Genomic DNA, 22,414 nt, shown 5'->3' with positions numbered 1-22,414 from the left:
TTTTAGTTTCCAGTGAGCTCAACTTTTCAGTTCTTGAAGAAAAACAAATCTTGGAAGTGCACTTCGCAGTTAGATACTAGAAAGCAAGCCTCCAATTTTCCAAGGGTATATATGCTTTAATTTACTATCAAGAGCCCCGTCTTGTTCTATATTTTTGTAATTTGCTGATGAATAATCTCTGTCAAGGAAACGCTTTGTCACTGAGCCACCACTCTACCAGAGTAAATACTGGAAGGCGCGGAGGTTCAGTGATAGAGCGTTCACCTCCGGTGCTTGGGGTTCCTGGTTCGACCCAGCTCGCGCCGTGTGGACTTTGTGGTAGACAAACACTGTGATCGTGGGGTTTTCTGGGATTCTTCCGTTTCCTCCCACTTTCTTCATTCCACCATTTCATTCATTTCTCATCTTCACCGTCTCCTTTAGCCTAACCGGCATAACCGTGGGATGAAAAACTTAAAAGATTTCATTTCATTTCAGAGTAAATACTCTCTACCATTGAGCCACCACAGTCACTACCATCTCTCCTTCGCAGAGCATTGCCTATGATTTGGAACGTTCCCCATGAACATGAAACAATGGTGTGGGCCATACCGAACTCCTGGACAACACTCGTCACATTTGGTGCATTTTCCAGTTTCCCAATTACTCTTCCCCGTGAGAAGTCATCCAAATGTTTTTTCCGGGCCATGTTGTAACCCTATCACAGTGCACCTTAACAGCTCTCTGACACACACACAAGTTTCATTCCTTTCATTCAATTGCTACTTGCTGGGGAAGCAGACCAGGGTGTCTACTGAGTTTCATTTTCAAAATTCCAGTATATTTCCAGTATATTCAGTATAACTATCAGCAAAATTCCTGTACCTAATACAATGAGTTTTTTTCCAAGTTCTTTAGGAATAATCACACTCTTTGATAATTTCAGGTTAGTAATTGTTTTACCATCAAAAGAATATTTTACTTTTAATAAATTTATTTAACCTTGATTTTTTTAAATACAATTATTTTTTAAATATTTTTTAAAGGGCTTCCCAACTCCAATCACAGCCCTCCACTTCACCCATTGCATTAAATGTCTAATTACAAAATGCATAGGCTACAACTCTTGCTTTGGAAAAATTTAGAATCTCAATGGATACAAAATTGTTTCTAAGACTATTAAAACAATTACAAAGAAGTGTTGTTGACAAATTACCAGCTTCATGATTTTTCCAGTATGTGGATCAAAATTCCAGTATATTTCCAGTATTTCAAGTATCAAAATTAAATTCCAGTATAATTCAAGTATTTCCAGTATTTCTAGTATCAGTAGACACCCTGCAGACGTTACGGTCACGCTATGCCACGTCTTACTCTGTGTGTACATTAGGAGCATTCTGACATGTTGCCAGTATTTCATTCATTTCTACCAACTACGAAATATTTTTCTCCTGATCCATGGACGGATCTATTTAAGAATACTTTAACTGGATTCAGAATTAATATAAAATGCATAATTTGAAATTTAACAAAGCATGAGCTCTTCCTAATAAAATGATGCTTAATTGTGTCACGTTAGGATTTGGCATTTTGCATATCTCTCAGGATGTAGTTCATTGTAGTAGAAACAAATTGCATCTTATAAGAAATATAAAACCAACACCATTTGTATGAATTAATTGCATGGAATACAAAATAGAAACTGGATGCAGTTAGCTAAGGATAGAAGTCAGTGGAGAGGTTTTGTGAACGCGGCATTGAACCTTCGGGTTCCATAATTCATAGAGTTAGAGTTAGTTTTGTATGAGTTAATTATGATAACAATATAATACAAGTATAGTATAGTATAACAATTGGGAGTTCGAATTGATAAGAAAATTGTCCTTTAATTCTCTCGTGTTATGACATAGGATCTAGTGCTCACTTCACACATTTAAAGTCATTTAAGAATAAAGTGCACAAGGCATACTCATAGTCTGTAAACGTTCTCCATGGTCTTCCTGAGGTTGCGCCACTGGCTTAGCAATGTCCAACGGTTCTGAAGTGATCAATGGTCGATGATTCCGAAGGAGCGAATGATCGTTGAATGATGCTAATGATACTGACTGCGTTTTTATACTAGTTTGAAAGTTATTTTGAAGTTTCGATTTTTTTTTTTTTTTTCTTGAATCGCGTCTTATTTTGTTCTTGGATCAGTTTTAAAGCTGTATTCACAGGTGATGCACCTTAAGTCTTGTGAGTATCAAATTTTTAATTTTAAAATCATTCATGCCCTTTAGAACATAATACTAATCATTGGTTTGACAGGTATTTATTTTTTCATTTGGTCCTAACGCCAAGAAGGCACTTGTACAGTCAAAAACAATTGAGCTATCATTTCTTTATACCTCCAACCTATACTTAATATTGTTTCTGACTATATACTCAGGGTCATCTATAATTGTGCTTCATTCCAGTGTCTGGATTCATCTCCCAAAATGTTTTTGTGCTGTTTTCGAATACCTTGTATATATGTAAATGTATTTGCAGTAGGATATAGTATTTACTTTTAAAACTATCCTTGAAAATATTATTTTACTTCTTTTTAAGTAATCATAACTTTCACGTATTTATAATAACCTATCTATTTACTTTGCAGTGTTCGGGGTATATTCTATCTGCGAACCAATCCTAAGACGCCGTTTGCTGTAGGTCGAATAGTCAAGAGGACTTTCGAGGATATCGATAATACTCCTGAGTCAGATGATAATTGAAAATAAATAAATAAATGAGTAACTACACATAAATGAATATTGTTACAAGTGTATATAACAACTGTTGCATATGTTGCTAAAGAATCGCCTGCTACGTTACTTGTATGCGAGTGCACAATACATTGACAATATCTGCTGGAAGACCATGACAAACAAGAGCCGACCTACCATATCCTACACATTTATGATTGGTTGACATGTCAAGTGACCTCGCAGGCCAGGAAAGTAGCGATATCCGTCGTTCCTTGACACACGACTTGCACGTTCCAGTATACATTTTGTAGACCATTTTCCTGATGAAATATGGTATCCGGAGTTGTGTCAAAAAGGGTGTGACATCGGTATTTAAAACTTCTCTGATGTAGCTGTCATTGGTGACGTTGTCCTTAACGCAGACGACATCATGTGTTGTACTGAATGGGACCTACACAATCAGAACTTGTATTCGGTCACTCGCCTATGTGGCAGATTACGCTCACCACGACGGCGTCTAACGTCTACGCAGCCATCAGTATAGGACAGTGGGACTCCTCCATAAACACGGCCGTCTGCAATTCAGCACGCCTGCAACAGTGTTTAAGCATTCATTATAGCTTCAGATGTTTTAGACTTCCAAACAATGCTATGTATAATTATCAGTAGAACGCCTATGTCCGTCGTCAACAGGAAAAATAAGAGGCTTTTCGATTCGATTCAGCATCACAATAAGACCAATTAATTCCCTTAACCTTCTATTTAAACCAAAAGTGATCAAAATTAACCGTATTAAGTTTGAACGCTGATCGACATAGAGCAAAAATGGTGATAACCAGATGATGATTTTTGGACCGATTCAGCAGTGTCCCAAGAATAACGCTTTGTCACATCCCTGAACCGTCTATTCAAACAGGCAAACCTTCTATATATTATCCATTTACGGTTTTAACGTTCATTGTCATAGAGCAGAAGCAGTAATAGATACTGAGAAGCTGTTTCCTGCAATCCATTAAGCATTCGCAAAATATATTCCATCTCCTCCCTAATCAATCTACTAAAACCGAAAGTGATACAAATCTACTACCACCTCCAGTTTCGATATTTAATTTTCATAGAGCTAAAACGGTAATAGATAGCGAGAAGCGGTTTACTGGGATTGATTTAGCGTTCTCAGAATAAGCTCCGTCTCCTCATTTGACCGTCGATTCAAACCACAAGTGGAAGGAACCAATCATTTCCGCTTTTAACGCCGATCGCCATAGAATAAAAACGGTAATAGATACTAAGAAGTGACTTCTCCAATCGATTAAGCGTCTCAAGAATATATTGCAATATTTTGTGTAGGTAGAGACAATGATAGCTCGAAAATCTAACCCTTCGCCTATTTTATTTTATAAAAATACAAAATAGTCTTTGTGTCTTCAAAGTTTGATGAAATCTTCCTTATTACCAAAGGTGAAGGAAGTAATGTTTCATACGGGAACCCCTTCGCTCATGGCAGCCACCGGGATGTCTTGTAGCGACTTCACGTTACGGTCCTAGGTGACTTCCTCGACTCATGGCAGCCTCCAGGGATTTTAGGATAGGTAGAGCCCCTTTGTCCAGTGCGACCCCAGAGCTGTTATGGGTAGGCGATCAGTGGTGAACTGATACCACGGTCGTCTTTGGTTCCTCTTTTATAGGCCCTCTTCAGATGACTCATCCTCTTTCAGCTCCCATCGTGTTGCTCTTCATGCCTTCCTGTTCAGCGTATCGTCTGTTTGTTTGTAAACGTTAGTACGTGTCGTCCATAAACATGTGCTCATGTTGTGATGTGGGGACCCTTACAATATATACCATCCCCAACTTAGGGTGTCCGAAAAAAAAAAGGATCCTTTTCAAAAAATTATTCTTGGGCCCCCTAATATGATATTAGAATCCTTTATATACCAAAAGCAAAGTAATATATCGAGTCTTTTTTTTTAACTCCCTTACAAAGATTCAATATGGAGACCCTTCGAAATAGTAAATATCTACTCGATAATCTATTTTTTCTCATGCTCGAATCAACATGTCTCTTACAGTATAACGGCAGCAAAGGCTTCTGAGATCCGCTCTCGAAGCAATGATGGGACAAAGTCCCATGAAACGACGCATGATCACATATCTGGAGATCTAGGTGGCCATCTCAACAAAGCTTCATCTTCAGGACCAGTACGACCTATCCAACTCTGTGGGAGATGTTCATTCAAATCCCTTCTCACGTCATTATGGAAGTGGAGTGGAGCTCCATCCTGTTGGAGCATGAAATCTCGCGAGTCCTATTCAAGTTGTGGTATCAACCACATCGCGGGCATGTCAAAATAGAATTGTCCCGTTGAAGTTCTTTCTGCAAAGAAAAATGGCACAAAACTTTGTTCTGCACATGACAGCAAAGACGTTCAAATTTGGAGAATTTCTGACATGCTCAATGATTCACCGAGGGTGTTCGGAACTCCAGGTTCGAATATTATGCCTGTTGACTTTCCCATTGACATGGAAGGCCACCTCATCACTGAAGACTTCTCTATCCCTAGAATCATTATTTTCCAGGAATCCTAACATGTCTACACTGAAAACAGTGCTTAATTTTTTGTCATCTTCAGTGAGTGCCTGCAGAAGTTGTGGCTTGTAAGCCTTGAATTTCAAACGACGAAGAACATCCCAGATTGCTGAGCGGGATGCTAACTCACGGCCCCCTTTCCGAACTGAGTTCGTGGGGCTGTGTTGAATAAATTGTCGAACTTTATCCACTGTCTTCTCTCAATGCGAAGGACAGTCGGTGCTTTTGCCTTTGCATAGGTAACCTTTCTAAATGAGTTGTGTATGCCAACACTTAACGAAGTTCTTGTCAGGTGGATCGACCTCGTATTGTAGCCGAAATTGCGCTGGATTGTGACAACGGACGTTGTCTTTGCGTATTCCACAGTACATGTCTTCTGTTGTGTGGGCGCCATATTGAAAATATTGTCTTGGGAACGGCAGGTATTTCAATCAACACTTGGAATATCTAATAGCAATAATTGTCACTGACACCTCTCTCTACGCACTGGACACTTACAAAAATAAATAAATAAAAAATAAAGGTAGGTAGGTAGGTGTGTGTGTGTCCAGTTTGGTTATCTTCGCTATGGCTTCCGATAATTACGTTTTTGGTCCAAGTTAATTGAATGGGTGAGTTGAAAAAGGAACATATTCCAAAAACCTCAACTTCCAAACACTGGGTGGAAACATGAAAAAATTCCAGAAATATCTTCGATTTTTCACACATACGTTCCCGTAGACTTCAGTAAAGATGACCTAAAATTAATGAATGCGTTCCTTGTTCCTCTCAAGCGGTGTAGGTATATATAAAATGAATATAACCATCCCAGTTTAGCTTGCCTATTTTCTGGAATGTGTACCTTTTTCAACTCACTCGTTCAATTCACATTTAAAAACACAACTTTCTGAGAGCAATTTCAAACATACTAGAATATACTGATATGCAATTGAAGAGGACAAGATAGTGTTATGCCACACTTTGGCCGAAAGTGTACTACAGGTTGCTTGTACGTAGATCTTATCTGTAATACTCAAACTGTCGCAAGAAATGTTAAGAGATAACCCGCTCAAGTGCTATAAATCTGTGTTGCTCCATAAGTATGATCATAAACATTTCAGTACGAAGAACCTATGCCACATATCGAAGCAACATGATGTAAGATAGTACACGCAGTATCAGAAAGTGTGCACGAAAAAAGATTGTGCTATATAGATCAAGAAAGTGATACTGAAGACTTACTTCGCAATAGTGAAGTTGAATATGTAGCCAGCCCCCCCCCTTTTTTTTTTTAATATAATGTGGTTTTGCACTGTTTCTTAACTTCAACGTATGATCCTTCTTGAAGCGGTACCACATGAAAAATTAGCAATATTATTGAAATGAGAAAGAAATTATTAATTGATCGATTCGTTCAAGGTTATAATGGGTATTTGCGCCACGGATCAATGACAAATTAATTACGACAGATGTTTTAGGTTGGTTAGGCTCAGAACTATTTTGGTCGCAACAATAAATATGCATGGGAGTTCTACGTATGGTAAAGATGTGAGAAAAAAATATGCAGATACCCTCTTACGATTTCTTCTACCAAGTTTAAACTCAATATAAGGAATACTCAATTCAAGCCATTACGATAATGTATTTCAGAGTAAAATCTGTTTTTCTTTAACTGAGTTACAAGTAATTGAAGAATATGACTGTTACTCCTTAAAAATATTATTGTGTGTTGTTTAACAAGTCATTTCAACCACGGGGGGCCGCGGTGGCTCAGTGGTAGAGCGTTCACCTCTGGTGCTTGGGGTCCCGGGTTCGATCCCAGCCCCCGCCAAGTGAACTTTGTGGTGGACAAACACCGTGTGCGTGGGTTTTCTCGGGGTTCTCCCGTTTCCTCCCACTTTCTTCATTCCACCCTTTCACTCATTATCACCGTCTCCTTTAGCCTAACCGGCATAACCGTGGGAGTTAAACTTAAAGATTTCATTTTTTTTTTCATTTCAACCACGAACAACAAATTTGGTATTACGTGCATAATACTTACAGTAAGAAGTTCAATATAAATAAGTTAATAACATATTTAAATCTTTAAACACGGGAGGTAGTTTATGCGTAGGAATAACTCTCTAACGTTCAGGGAAAACATTACTTTACTTTAAACATATTGCTGAACTTCCGTAAAATAGAAAATGCGGTTTAATATTCAACTTACAAAAATAAATAGAAGTCTAGTGTTCATAATATTTCCTCCATATTTATTTAATTTTAAACATGAGATTTTAAGAATTTATAAAAAATATATGAAGACAAAAGCATTAAACTGATAATTGCTGGATTTTCTTGAACCTTCATTAACACTGTTCTCGAAATCATCCTAATGTGGCATAGGACTACTTTACCACGAGCCCATCTTGTATATAAATGACACTGATATTTATGGATTTCTTTTTAAATCTTAATTCTGATTTATCTCGTAATCATCCAAATATCGCATATCAGTATCTCACCCCGAGCTTTTCAATTTCCAACATACTAGCATATTTTGTTATGCATATTTTATGCACTAAATTGGAGACGCGACAAACATGATAAATTTACATGTGTAGATTGAAAATGAAATCCGTGCTAAGTGCCAAAAATGGAAAAGTACGATTTAATGTCAAAATGTGGGCTATGTGCCTAACGCTGCTCAGTGAAAAATTGGCTATCTAGTATTCACTTTGGAAGTAGTTCAAATAATCGCCAGAAGAATACGCTTGGGCCTATGTGTCATTAGTTTTGAAATAAAATTTTGGCTTTTTACTCAACATTTTCATTTTGGCACTTAGAACGGATTTTATGGTCAGTCTACATGTAATCTGGCAGACTCTATTCGAGGCGCATCAGCGGAAACGCTGTTCCGGCCACTCACATCACCGAACCAGATTTGGCTGTGATGACACTGACAGATAGATCATGACGCTGAACATGAGCGGGTTGATAGAGAGCGCGGATTCCGCATCTCAAGGTAAGCAAAATATTTAAAAGGAGAATTTTACTCATGAAACCGCCAAGAGCAATTTTTCGTTGCTGAGAATGTGCACAAATACATACAACACTACAATGATTTGTAGTGTGTGTCTCAAATTAATATATAAAGTCTTTATAGAAGGGTACCCCACTAATTAAAGCAGATAAGCACTTTTTGTCGAGTTATGCACCTCAAACTGTAAACGTTCAAATGATCACCCTCTCTTTTGGGAACGTCCGATCGAAAAACTCCCACACATCAAGATGAAAATGGGGTAGCGCTCCATTTTGTTAGAAGCAGTATCCGTCTTCACTGTCAAAAAACATTTACGTCCTTAAAGTGCACATCAGAAAAATTATACATCTACCTACTTTAAACAATAAGATATTGTTCGAAAGAACGTTGACAAACCCAATATCTATCTTTGATGACCTTAACTTCCAATGGGATACAGAATCAAGTTTCCGAATTTCGCTGTAAAGCGGCTAACATCAAGGACAATACGTTATGCTTGTTTGTAGTTACTAGCTAAAACATAAAGTACACACACACACCTTATGTTCCTTTTTCCGTATGATTCTACAATTTTGTTTTACTTTATTTTCATTTAATGAAGACAGAACTAATTCTCTGTAAATTATATATTGAATCTACTTTCCACGAACACCTCTTCGGGTAATAAATCGGTTCAGGAATGGTTTTGAGAATAATCTGATGAACACACACATGCCTGTACCTATCATCCCATGTACTCAGGTGTTTTCGCGTGTTTGCCGTACATATTATTTGTCAGTGTGATGTTCAAAAACTAGTTCTTCAATCTCCGAAAAAAAAAAAGGAAAAAAAAAGTGTCAGTAACTTTTGGTACGTTCTTAATTAAGGATAATTTTTATACTACACTTTTCATTACAAAACAACACTTAGAAAATTAACAATGTAAATGAGGCGTTCCAGATAAGTGCAAGCTCAACAAAAGTTACATGCAATCTGAACGCTCGGAATTACTTGAGTAGTAATACCGAAGTGCTCTGTGGCACAGCCTTCTCGTGTCTCTATATGTAAAGTTTGCAGAAGTTGCTCGTACTTTCCTTCGAAAATATTATCTGCCTTAATTAGTAAGAGATTTTTATTATCTATTTTGACTGTTCAGTGTGCACTAGTAAGAGAGATTTTCAGTAAACAAACCTTTGTTGACTTCGTCCTTACTACTCAGAATGCGTTATATGCACCATGTTTCTGCAACTAGATGGGTTATTTATACTTTCATTAATTTCAACAGCAAAAATAATTTCGATTCGTGAAAAGCATTATGGAACGGATTAAGTTCGTGACCTGGGAGTCCACTGTATCTTAATAGGTCAATTCATGGTAATGTGGAAGTTATTACTAAAGCCCGGAATTAATGGCAAAATGCTACAAATGCCATATATATATTGCAATTTTCATATTTTCAGTAAGAGTTCAATTTTACTATTTAGAAGAAATTTGTTGCCATTTTCCATTTTCTCTTCCAATCTTCTTTATTCGTGCATAAAAAACAGCAGACCAAAGATCTGGTTCGCTCTTTTCTCCCTCGCGAACGTCGTGCCTTTCGTGAATTAGGCCTGAACTTCCGCTCCCATCACATGCTAAGAACTTTGATCCCATCAAAATTGCTCAAAGTTTGAAATGAGGACTGAAGCTTTCCTGGTGTCGTGAGGAAGGTAACTGTTCTCGAGCAATCTTTTTGCTCAAAGTTTGCTTAAGAAGAAGCCGTTAAAAAAGAACCTATCTTTCACTGCAAACATTTTGCAAAGATGCCAGGCGCTATTACCAAGCTTGAAATATATATATATAGTTCTCTGAAAACCTTTAATGATGCTGTCAATGATCTGAGTGTTGTACCTGGTGACAAGAGGGTGCACATTCCGTAAAAGTGTGATCATGTTATAAGTGTTAATACAAATTTGAAAAAATTAAAGAACATTGCTGGTGTTATGGAAGGTAATGCTGATGTAACTCTTGACAATGACATGAATCGTTCCCCAAATTACCTGTTTCCAATATGCTCCAGAGACAAATGTAGATGTGGAAAAATCATTTTCACATATAAAGAGAATTTTTCCTGACAGGTGACAAAGTCTTTCATTTGAAAATATTGGAACAAAAATATGAAATAACTTTCTTAAGTGAAAATAAACTGTTAGCAAAGTGTAAAAACTTCATTTTGGTATTTCTTAAGCTTTGAATGTTTTGTAAACGAAACAGCGTGTGAATGAAGTGTGACAGTATTTCTGCGTTCATAATTTTGTTTAAATATTACTACTGAAAAATGACGAATTGATCATTAGATGTCGTCCCTTACGGGTTGCGCAATTTACAAGTTTCCAGAAATTTTAAATCTTAAGTATTAATTCCAAAATGATTTAAAAAAAAAAAAATAGGATCCTTATTTTTTATTTGATTAGTAGATCAATTATAAGCTACTAATGCTTTTAAATATTTTAATACTTGTGTTCTTCAAACCCCTTGTTTGTTTGTTCGTTTAATTTTGCCATTTCAGCGTTTTTATTTCGCAATTTTGCTAGTTACAACGGGTGATCAGAAAGTAAGGTTACAAAACCTGCACTTAAACGTGTATATATTATTTCCTATAACCAATACAGCCAACAGATAGTACATACAGTAGATTATTTTTTGATATAGTTTCCATATAGGTTGAGGCACTTATCGCATCGTGGGATGAGTTGGAAGACTCCCTCCTGGTAAAAATCCTGTCCCTGCTTGTTCAGTCACGTTGTCACGAAGTATTTCCCCTTCGTCTGAAGCGAAGCGATGCCCTCCTAGGTGTTCCTTCAAGTGCGAGAACAGTAAAAGTCGCTGGAAGCGAGGTCCGGACTGTAGGGAGGACGGTCGATAATGTTCAGCAAAACCGCTTCAACAGCGCAGTAGTCTTCTGGGCTATATGCGGGCGTGCATTGTCGTAAAGAAAGATGACGCTCCCGTCCTCTACCAGCTGCCGGTGTATTTCAGCCGCGGTTACATATTTCGCCCACAGAAATCGAATAACTGAGTGGACTTTTTCACGAGTCCAGTTTTCCAAACGAGTCAACATTTGTGTTTACATACAACTAGCGCTGTTAAGTGGCGGGTGGCTGAAACTGCACAACTGCCAACTCCATGTATTAAGAATTACCGCATATGCCTCGTTCCTCTATAACAGACAAAACTCCAGAAATACCGGCCTTCTAGTCTTAGTTTTTGATTCCACTCATATTTTGGGCTTTTTATTTTTCCATTAATTCCGGGCTCTAGTTATTACTCAAAACTACACGGAGTGTAAGGTGATTATTGATAGTGAAACGTTTTAACAGGACTTACAGCCTCGAGTAACAACAAAAGGTATTTTATTTATCAACGTAATATATATTATATACAATATATTAACTATCTTAAATAACAGTGATGTCTTCATACCACAAATCTGTGATATGTTAGCTGATGTGTACTTCCAGGTACAGTTTTGTCAATGATTGGCTTCGTCTACTGACTTGGTCCTTCCTTCTGGAATGTTTCGGGCCACTTCCTTTTCCTTCACGTCTATCCACATACCTACAACATCATTAAATTTTCTGCCACTGCCAAGTTAAACAAGAAATTCTCTAACGCAGGGGGAAGATTCTTCTCTCGCAGGGTTTCTATTGTCACCATGGAACGACCTTCTGGTGTAGTCACTGTCGCAAGAGACCTTAAGAAAATAAATAAATAAATAAATAAATAAAGGTTAACAACACGATTTATATACGTAATATTTTTAAATGTTTACATGGTTCTCACACTTTACCAAGAAAGAAAAAAAAAAAAAAAAAAAAAAAAACTAAAGCTAGGTCCTACTTTGCACAGAACTCATGGAAAACACATACATTAAAGTTTCGTCCTACCAGCAAGTTTCTGATTAGAAGAGCGTTTAAGTTTTAACCTTGTAATGTGTATATATAGAGAGAGAAAGGGAAGGGAAAGTTGCCTGCAGTATTGTATTACTTATGCAATAGTCTTAACTGTTTATGTAATTTGATTTATTTGATTTATTGACATATAACACAACAGGCACAGGCCTAATTACAGTGTTACACAGTATATCGTTATACAGATTATATAGGTTAATAAAGCTATTGGTAATAATTACATTTGTCTTACAAAATTAATAGACTTCTTAAAACCACTTACATCCATTGCCAGTACATCCAGGTTGAAATTTTCTTTAACTAACCTATTGTAGGTTGCACTAACTCTCCATATAAGAGATCTGCTTAAAACGTTTGTTTTCGCTGTCATACAAAAAAATGTATTTTTCGTAGGAGTGCGCAATTTAATGGATGGTACTTGGATACATATTTTTTCGTTAAGATCAGGACAGTCTATTTTGCCATGAAAGAGTTTGTGTAAAAACAATAAATCAATATTTCTTCTCCTGAGTTCTAATGTTTCAAAATTAAAATTTTCAACAAGGTTAATGTAGCTTTCAAATTTTGGATAGAATTTTGTTTTCTTAAGGGTAAGAAGCCTTAAAAACTTATTTTGAGTACGCTCAATCAAGAATGAGTATTTCTGTATATTAGGGTTCCATATATTACTACAATATTCTAATTTCGACCTGACGAATGCATAATACAGCACAATTAAAGTTTGATCATTCTGAAAATCTTTACTGACTCGATAAATATATCCAAGATTTTTGTAGGCTTCTTTGCAAATAGTTTCAATATGTTGAATAAAGGTTAATTTTGAGTCAAAAATAACTCGCAAATCCCTTATAAAATCAAGCTTTTTTAGTTTTTCCCCTAATATTGAATAATTATATTGAATATATTTTTCTTTTCTAGTGAATGTTAAATAGCTGCATTTACGAACATTTAACTTAAACTTATTGTTTTTACACCAAATTTCAAGATTTTGTAAGTCACTCTGAAGTTCTAAACAGTCCTGAATTGTTTCAATTCTGTTGAATATTTTAAGGTCATCAGCAAAGAGTAGATTTTTAGAAAATTGAAAGCACTCAGGAAGATCATTTACCGCCAAAATGAAAAGCAGAGGTCCCAGATTCGAGCCTTGAGGGACTCCAGATGTTGCATGAAAGATTTGAGATTTATGATTACGATACAGTACAGTTTGTTTACGATTTTGAAGGTAGGAAGCAATATATTGCAGAGTTGATTTCGAGAAGTTAAAGGATGCCAGTTTGTTTAAGAGAATGTCATGGTCAATGACGTCAAATGCTTTAGAAAAATCAGTATATATGACATCTACTTGTCCTTGCTTGTCAAGTTCCTTCGAAATGTAGTCTGCTATTAGGGCTAGATTTGATACAGTAGATCTGCCCTTCAGAAATCCATGTTGACTGACAGATAATGCAGGTTTAACATGATCCATTATTCGCTTATGCAGTATATATTCATACACCTTGGCAAACGCACTGCCGTGTCGTGACAAAACGCTGTAACTTTGGCGAAGAAGTTTTGCGAAAATGAGCCTTAAAGTTTTCATCCGAAAATGTGATCTGTATCGTGTAGAACCAGTGTAACTAGGCAATAATGGTCAACCAATCAATTTTCACCAAATTTAATCACACGACATGCATTTACGTAACATTACATGTAATCACGTGTTTCCAAAGTCAAGATACACTATTTCTACACGATACAGATCACATTTTCGGATGAAAACTTTAAGGCTCATTTTCGCAAAACTTCTTCGCCAAAGTTACAGCGTTTTGTCACGTCACGGCAGCGCAGATAAGATAGAAATTGGTCGGAACTGTTCAATGTTACTAGCTGAGTTTGTTTTGGGTATTGGACACACAACTGACTCCTTCCATTTTTCAGGAAAGGTACATGTTTTTATAGATAAATTAAATATAATATTCAGAGGTTGTAAGAATATATCTGAACAGCCTTTCACAATGTACGTTGGGATCATATCTGGGCCACTTGCTGTTTTCGATTTCAATTTCCTTACTGCTTCTTTTATTTCTTTTTCAGATATGAGAGCGGAGAGTAACATAATGTTAATAGTTTTCACTTACTTCAGCTATTAAATTGCTAAGTAGTGATTATTTTGGTTTCTACTATTTACGTTTCTATATTGGGAAGCAGGCAATGTGCCTCCACCTTCCTTCAATTTGATATGCATTGGAAAATTATTGTCACTTAAAAAAACACTAATAATGCATAGTAACAAAAATCAATTTAAGAAAACAGAAAGATCATTTACTACTTCATTATCTGATATTTAAGTACTTTCACTTGAAAAACTCGGAAAATTCCAAGAAACATGAAATAAATATTTTCAGAACAGGAGCAAATAATAATATAATATGTACGGTGGAATTATTCTTATCAGATTAATTTTAACGAAATAATTGATTTCAGAACAGAACTAAATAATATGTACAACATAATTATTTTCATCAGATTATTTTTAACGAAAAAAAGTGTTCTCAGAAGAAAAACGTATGTGTAGATATATTCTTCACAGGGGAGAATACGTTTCATTTTAATGGATTCGACGCTAATACTGGTCATTTTCGATCATTTGCATATATATCTCCCCCTCCCCAAGTTGCGAGGCTGAATTTGGATTTAAACGGCTTCGGAAGTGTCACTGTTCATCTCAACGACCCCCGAAAATTATGGATTCGACCAATATCGGTCATTTTCGATCATTTTTATATATCTCCCCCTCCCCTAAGCTACACCGTGAAAGTGAAATGATAAAATCCATCCCAAGCTCGAACCTCAGAAATGTTGGAAATCTGATGGACTGGTCAGTTGGTTCAAAAGATACGAAGTCACAAACACTTCACTTTCAAATACGACTTTCATTTGTATATAGTTTCATTTATATATAGTTTCATTTATATATAGTTCATTTATACATTTTAGTCGTTCAAAACAGTGAAATGATTTAAAAGTCCAGATTTCTGTTTTTAAAGTTACATTCTGATCCTTTTTGTGCTTAGTTATTAAAACAAGATTTCTTGTTACTCCACAGAAGACCCTCCAACGGATCAAGTGTAGTTGACAATAGGCGTAAATTATGAACCCCCTCTCCTATATAAAAAAAATGCAATGTGGTAGAATCTAGAGGACCATTAAAGGAAATAAAAATTAACCACAGATTTGAACTTCAACTATACTAATATAAAAGTAAGAAGGGGTTTGGAAAGTTTCCAACTTTACATGGAAGAGGTTAGATACATTAGTACAATTGAAATATGTAAATAAAGTTATTCTTGTATGTTCCTCACTTGCAATTCGAATAATTGCAGAATGAACGGCAGAAGAGTTCACCACATGATGGAAAGTACAGCAGTCACTTATATCAGCATTCTTACAATATTGACAACTACACCATCTGTATGTAGTTGTCTGCGGCATCTTTGTTGCTGGTGGTAATGCATGCGCATTGTTTATATTCAAATACTGTTTCTATGATCGCTTCATTTTTATATATATTGAAATAAAAAAAAAAACATGGTTCAAAAAGTATAAGGATGCATAAACGTAGGACGTTACACAGGGTGGCCACTCTTTTGGGATTTTGAAATTCCCGGAATTTTCCCGGTTTTCCAGACCTTTTCCGCAAATTTCCAGAAAAGATCCAAAATGGGCATATTAGCACATTTTTAAGCAAAATTTGTAATAAAGCTGTCCACATGTGAACTATAATGTAGAATCACTAAAACTAAATATAACACCAAAAAAGGTAACTGTAGTCTAATTTTAATCTAATTTTCTGATTTCTAATTTTTTAACGTCTAATTTTAGTTCTGGACTAGTTAAGGACTGCCAATATTCCTCCACTACTGATCCATACCACTTTGGTAACTTTCAGTCTGAAGATTAACACTATTTACAAAGGACGACACACTGTAACTGTTTTCAAAATCCAACACGACATTCATTGAGCTGTTTTTCATATCTTACATCACACTAGCTGTTCAGTAAAAACCAAACTATTGGGATTAATACAACATTCATTGAAATGTTCAAGACCTCAAATGACTGATTTCCTTATTAATTGCAGACAGCTTCTCCTTAACCTCAGCCAACAACTTTATATTCTTTGCCTTGAGTTCAATAACCTTACCCTTAATGGCATTTCTCTTCTTCTGTTTCTTCTCTTCCTCTTCCTGGTTCTTCAGGGATTCAACATAAACTCCATAAGCACTGAGGGCAGCATGGACAACTTTCGTTGTAATTTTGAACTTTTCTATACCACCAACATCTGATATTTTATTGTGCACCTTCCTTACTGGAATTAGACTCTGTTCACTTCGATTTTCAATCAAACATTCTTTGTTGATTGAAAATCCCCTCTCTACACTGGCATTCCCATGAGAAAGAATTATGAGAAATTTCACAAAATCAGCCATCTGCGTTGACTGAGCGTATAAATCTAGCATTTCCATTCATTGGTCATCTAATCTCTTATTTTTTTCTGTCAGTCTTCATTGTTCCCAACACCAGAGAATTCTGAGAAACAGTTTTAAATTCACTTTCGATTTGATCAGCCAATGCTCCTGGAAGACAATTTCTGGATACCATGATTTCAAGATAATTGGACTCACTCTATCCGCAGCTTTCTTGTCATCCGCAAATACGCTTGGATCCAGAAAAGAGATTAGTCTTGTCAGCTTGGATTTCAAAAGTGGCCTCTCTATTATTTTCACTACAAATTTCTGATATCCTGTACGACGATCTTTGTGAAATTCAAGAATCTCTCTTTGAGACATAGACTTTACTTTTCGTAAAGCATTCACTGATGCATAGTCAATGTTTACAAATTTAGCTTCTTTCAGGTTTCCATTCTTCTGAAAATCAATGTTTACTAATGGCCCTTGCCTTCCAAAGCATTATCTTTCACAAAACGACCAGCTACACTCAACACAACGGCATGGAGGGAATTGTAAAAGAAATGAGCTACGGGAGCTTCTCCCTGAAATTCGTGTACAAATGGTTCAAACAGTCTTTGCTAATATGAAAGAAACATGGTATTGGTTAACTGAAGGTTACGCGAACAGTATGGCTTCCCCCTCTCCGATAGCACCGAAGTACTGATTGATTCATCATTGTTGCGAGTGGGGGTTCTGGGAGCGGAGCCCCGAGAGACCGTGAAGAGTTTGAATGAAAATAGAGAGTTGAGTTGATTTTAGTTTAGCGTCCCTTTCAGCAGCGAGGCTATATGAGACGTGGACCTACTGATTAATGTGGAATCCGAACCACATGAAATGAAAATAGAGAAGCTAAATGGGTTAAAAGACTTATATTTTCATCGAACCAGACATTCCTTTTTCTTTTTTTTTTTTTGTCTGACTTTTCCCTGATTTTTCCCGGTGTTTGTCAATTCCCTGACTTTTCCATGTTTTCCCGGTTTTCCAAGTGGGTTGCCACCCTGGTTACAATAAAAAAAAAAAACTACTACTTTTTCGATCTTTTCTCGCCTTATTTTAGCACTTCTTATGAAAACTGCCTGAAAAATCCTAATCCTGCTTATGATAACTTGTTATCCTTATGTCTGAAGGTTAACTGCAAACACAAATTCTGGACGCAATGTACATTGGACTGCTATCCCCTGATTGAGAATTTTATTCATTACTACCTTCACTCCTTCAACGTTCTCACTGTATTACCTTCTTGAGCCTAATACAATTTTAAACAATTTAGTAGGTGTCTTACTTCGGCTTAAGGAAACCATTAATAAAACACCCTGAAAATAATAATAAATATACTGACGGCGTAACGTTCTTACCTTAAATGATTGAGCAAATCTTTTGTTTTGTCAGCTATTTCCCTGATAATCTGTTGTTCAGATAGACTATTGTTCTCTGCTAATTGAACCAGAAATAAAGCCACTTCCTTGTGAGTTTTCGTCATGATCATACTCTCTGAAAAACATAAGGAAATCACAATAATCAATTAACGTTATTTTTAAATATATTGCTTACTTAAATCCATTCCGTTAAATAACTACCTCGACAGATCTACAGTTCTTAAGCTATACCCAATCACCCCAGTCACTTTATGCCTTAAAAACTAAGGCTCATCGTTGTAAGAGTGAATGCGTATAAGTAGATGCCATCCTATATAAGGTCAATCCAGTGGGAATTATTATTACCTGCCCTCCCTAAGATCCTGTTTTATATTCTCGTCCTACCTTGTTGGTCTATCAAAACATCTATCTACCAAAATCTCTCAACTAAAACCCCAAATATTCCTGCGTACTTTCCACACACACAATGTGTCACATCCTTTTTTTTTTCTTTTTTTTTTTTTTAATGAAATTCGGTGACCGGTGACCGTTTTTGGAGTTTTGCATGGGATGAAATTTTCTTTACGTATTCAATGTTTGTTTGTTTATCCACCGAATACTTTTCTCTAAACTTCATTTTCGAATTTTTTGACCTCCGAGTCCAGGAACGTGGGTTCCTGTCACCACGGCATGGCGCGTCCTCAGGTTGCGGATCGAGGAGAAGGCCTCTAGATATAGAGGTTAGCTGCGAATATACTGAATAAGCAGTCGCGGACAGCCGACTAGGAGTGGTCCTCCAGCTTGGGGGTTTGGGTAGGGCTAACAACCTCATCCTGTAAAAAAAAGCACTTGTTCAGAAATATTCACAAAAGCCTCGGACAAAGACTGATAACTTGGCACGACCTCAGCAAAAGAAAATGGACATGAGATTTGGAACATGGAATATTAGGAGTCTTTATAGGGCAGGCGCGTTAAAATTCGTAACGAGTGAGTTAGAGAAATACAGGATGGACGTAGTAGGAGTTCAGGAAGTTAGGTGGGAAGGAAATGGATCTGAGAATTCCAGAAACTTTACGTTCTTTTACGGGGAAGGAAACTAAAATCACCAATTAGGAACAGGGTTTTTAGTTCATAAACGTATATTGCCAGCAATTAAACGGGTTGAATTTGTCACTGACAGACTTTCTTTTATTACTCTTAAGGGACGGTGGTGTGATATTATTGTTTTAAATGTACATGCCCCAACTGAAGATAAGGATGACGATATAAAAGACAGTTTTTACGAAGAAGTGGAACGGATATTTGACCAACTCCCGCGATACCATATGAAAATTCTATTAGGGGATTTTAATGCGGAGGTAGGACGAGAGGATATTTTCAAACCGATTATAGGGAACGAAAGTCTGCATAAGGAAAGTAATGACAACGGTGTTAGACTCGTAAATTTTGCAACATCCAAAAACCTAATCGTGAAGAGTACAAAATTCCCACATCGCGACATTCATAAATACACTTGGACATCACCAGACGGGAAAACACATAATCAAATTGATCACGTTTTAGTAGATAGAAGAAGGCAATCTAGCATAATTGATGTCCGGTCGTTTAGAGGGGCTGATTGCGACACCGACCGCTACCTGGTAGCAGCGATAATACGAGAGAGGTTATCGGTGAATCAAGGTAATATTCATTGTCCGAAAACGGAGAGATTCAATTTAAAGAAATTAGAAGAGAGCCAGGTAAGAGAGAAATACCAGATTGAAGTTTCGAATAGATTCTCGGCTTTAGAAGATTCGGAGTGCACTAGTGTTGAGGATACCTGGATTGAAATTAGAGATAGCATTAAAATTTCAGCAAAAGAAAAATTGGGACACGCGGAAATACGTAGGAACAAACCATGGTTCGACCAGGAATGCATAAAACTAGCACAGAAGAGAAAACAGGCAAAATTACGCTGGCTACAAAATCCGAATGAAATAACTACACAAAATTTCGCAGATATCAGGCGGGAAACTTCCAAAACTTATAGAACAAAGAAACGCGATTTTCTGAAAGCTAAAATTAAGGAACTTGAAAATAATAGTAAAAATAAAAACATCCGGGACATGTATAAGGGAATCAACGAATTTAAGAAAGGCTATCAACCTCGTGCTTATATATTAAAGAAATCTGACGGTACAGTTCTCACTGACACGGATAGCATCTTAAATAGATGGAAAGATTTCTTTGACGATTTGCTTAACACGCAACCGAAACTAGTGTGCGTGGAGAAAAGGAGATACACACCGCAGAACCGTATATTCCAGAACCCAACCGAATAGAAGTAGAAACTACTATAAAGAAATTAAAGAAATCTCCGGGTGTAGATGAAATTCCGGCTGAGTTAATTTTAGATGGAGGCGAATAATTGTGGAACAAGATACACAAACTCATTCTCCTCATCTGGAACAAGGAAGGATTGCCACAAGAGTGGAAAGAATCCATCACTGTTCCAATTCACAAGAAAGGCGACAAAACTGACTGCAATAATTATCGAGGCATCTCTCTTCTGTCAACATCCTATAAAATTCTTTCAAATATTCTATTAGCAAGACTGACCCCATACGCAGATGAAATTATTGGAGATTATCAGTGCGGATTTAGACGGAATCGATCAAATATTTACCATTCGCCAAATACTCGAAAAAAAAAAAGTGGGAATACAATACCCCGGTACATCAACTATTTATTGATTTTAGAAAGGCGTACGACTCGGTTAGGAGAGAAACATTATACAACGTCCTTACAGAACTTGGAATACCGAGAAAGCTAATTAGATTAATTAAGATATGTTTAAATGAATCCCAAAGTAAAGTCCGGGTAGGAAAATTTTTGTCCACGAGCTTTTACGTCGAAAATGGCCTGAAACAAGGAGATGCGTTGTCGCCATTATTATTTAACTTCGTTCTGGAATACGCTATAAGGAAAATCAAAGATAGCAACCAGGGCCTAGAATTGAACGGTATTCACCAGGTTATGGCATATGCTGATGACGTAAATTTAATAGGTGATGATAGGAGGACAATAGAAAGAAATGCAGAGATCTTATTAAACGCTTGCAGGGACATGGGTTTAGAAGTAAATGCAGAGAAAACTAAATACATGGAAGTGCGTCGGGACCGAAATACAGCAAACTATGGATGCATTAAAATATTAAATAATACTTTTGATAAAGTGGATAGTTTCAAATACCTAGGATCAATATTAACAGACGAAAATCATATTCACGGACAAATTAAATGTCGACTAAAAGCAGGGAATTCGTGTTACTATTCGGTTCAAAATCTCTTGTCGTCGCGAATTCTGTCGAGAAATTTGAAGCTTAAAATATACAAAACGGTAATCATGCCTGTTGTTCTGTATGGCTGCGAAACATGGTCACTTACTCTGAGGGAAGAACATAGACTGAAAGTATTTGGGAACAAGATCCTGAAACGAATATTCGGACCCAAGAGGAACGGGAATGGGGAATGGCGGAAACTTCATAACGAAGAACTACATAATTTATATGGTTTACCCAACATTGTTAGGGTCGTGAAGTCTAGGAGGCTTAGATGGGTGGGTCATGTAGCTAGAATGGAAGAAAGTAGAAACGCTTTCAAAGTCTTGACAGGAAGACCAATCGGAAAACGACCATTAGGAAGACCTAGGCACAGATGGGAGGACAATATTAAGATGGATCTCGCAGAGATTGGAATACAAAGTAGAAACTGGATGCAGTTAGCTAAGGATACAAGTCAGTGGAGAGCTTTTGTGAACGCGGCATTGAACCTCCGGGTTCCATAGGCCATAGAGTTAGTTAGTTTTGACCTCCGAGTTGATGACCGATCTTCACATCCATATAATAATACATGCGGAATTATTTTATTATAAATATTTCCTTCCTTATTTTTTTCTGTACTATCCGCAACAATAAAAGGTTTTGTACGAAAGAGTCGTTCCTCATAGTACAGTCGTTGAACTACGAGTTAAAGTAGGGGTATTTGGTTTCGTTCCAAGAAGTACATTTTATGTTCCCTTCATTTATGTTTCCTCGTGCGGTTAAATTAATGGGCTACAAGTTTCCGTATGATGATATCCCGAAATCGGTACTTTTAGCTGCTATGATATCACAAAGTCTGGTATCTGAAAAACGCAATATAACTTAATGGCAATATATGACAGTACATATTTCAAAAGTTTTATTTCTCTCATTATGTCAGTCTCTTACTGAAATCATATTTGTAATGGGAAGCTAACTCATCATGAGGTGTACCCAGAAGCATATCTAATAATTAGTGTGGAGGACGGGAAGGGTCTTTACCTAGGATT

At 36.7% G+C, this 22,414-nt stretch overlaps 1 protein-coding gene across 1 annotated transcript in view; it reads right to left on the bottom strand.

The window, feature by feature from the left end:
- Positions 1-11,644: 11,644 nt before the first annotated feature.
- The window catches only part of LOC145666925 (DENN domain-containing protein 10-like), a 46,362-nt gene continuing 35,592 nt past the window's right edge, over positions 11,645-22,414 (bottom strand). The window contains exons 8-9 of the mRNA XM_081734526.1: positions 18,065-18,200; positions 11,645-12,002 (exon numbers count right to left, since the gene is read on the bottom strand). Of these exons, the coding sequence (XP_081590652.1) occupies positions 11,867-12,002; positions 18,065-18,200 (272 nt within the window). The 3' untranslated portion in view covers positions 11,645-11,866. The remainder of the gene's footprint in view (positions 12,003-18,064; positions 18,201-22,414) is intronic.

The sequence above is a fragment of the Thermobia domestica genome, chromosome 12 (genome assembly GCF_964235325.1).
Source record: "Thermobia domestica chromosome 12, izTheDome1.hap1.1, whole genome shotgun sequence".
NCBI lineage: Eukaryota > Metazoa > Arthropoda > Insecta > Zygentoma > Lepismatidae > Thermobia > Thermobia domestica.
This window is presented reverse-complemented; position numbering and strand designations above follow the sequence as displayed.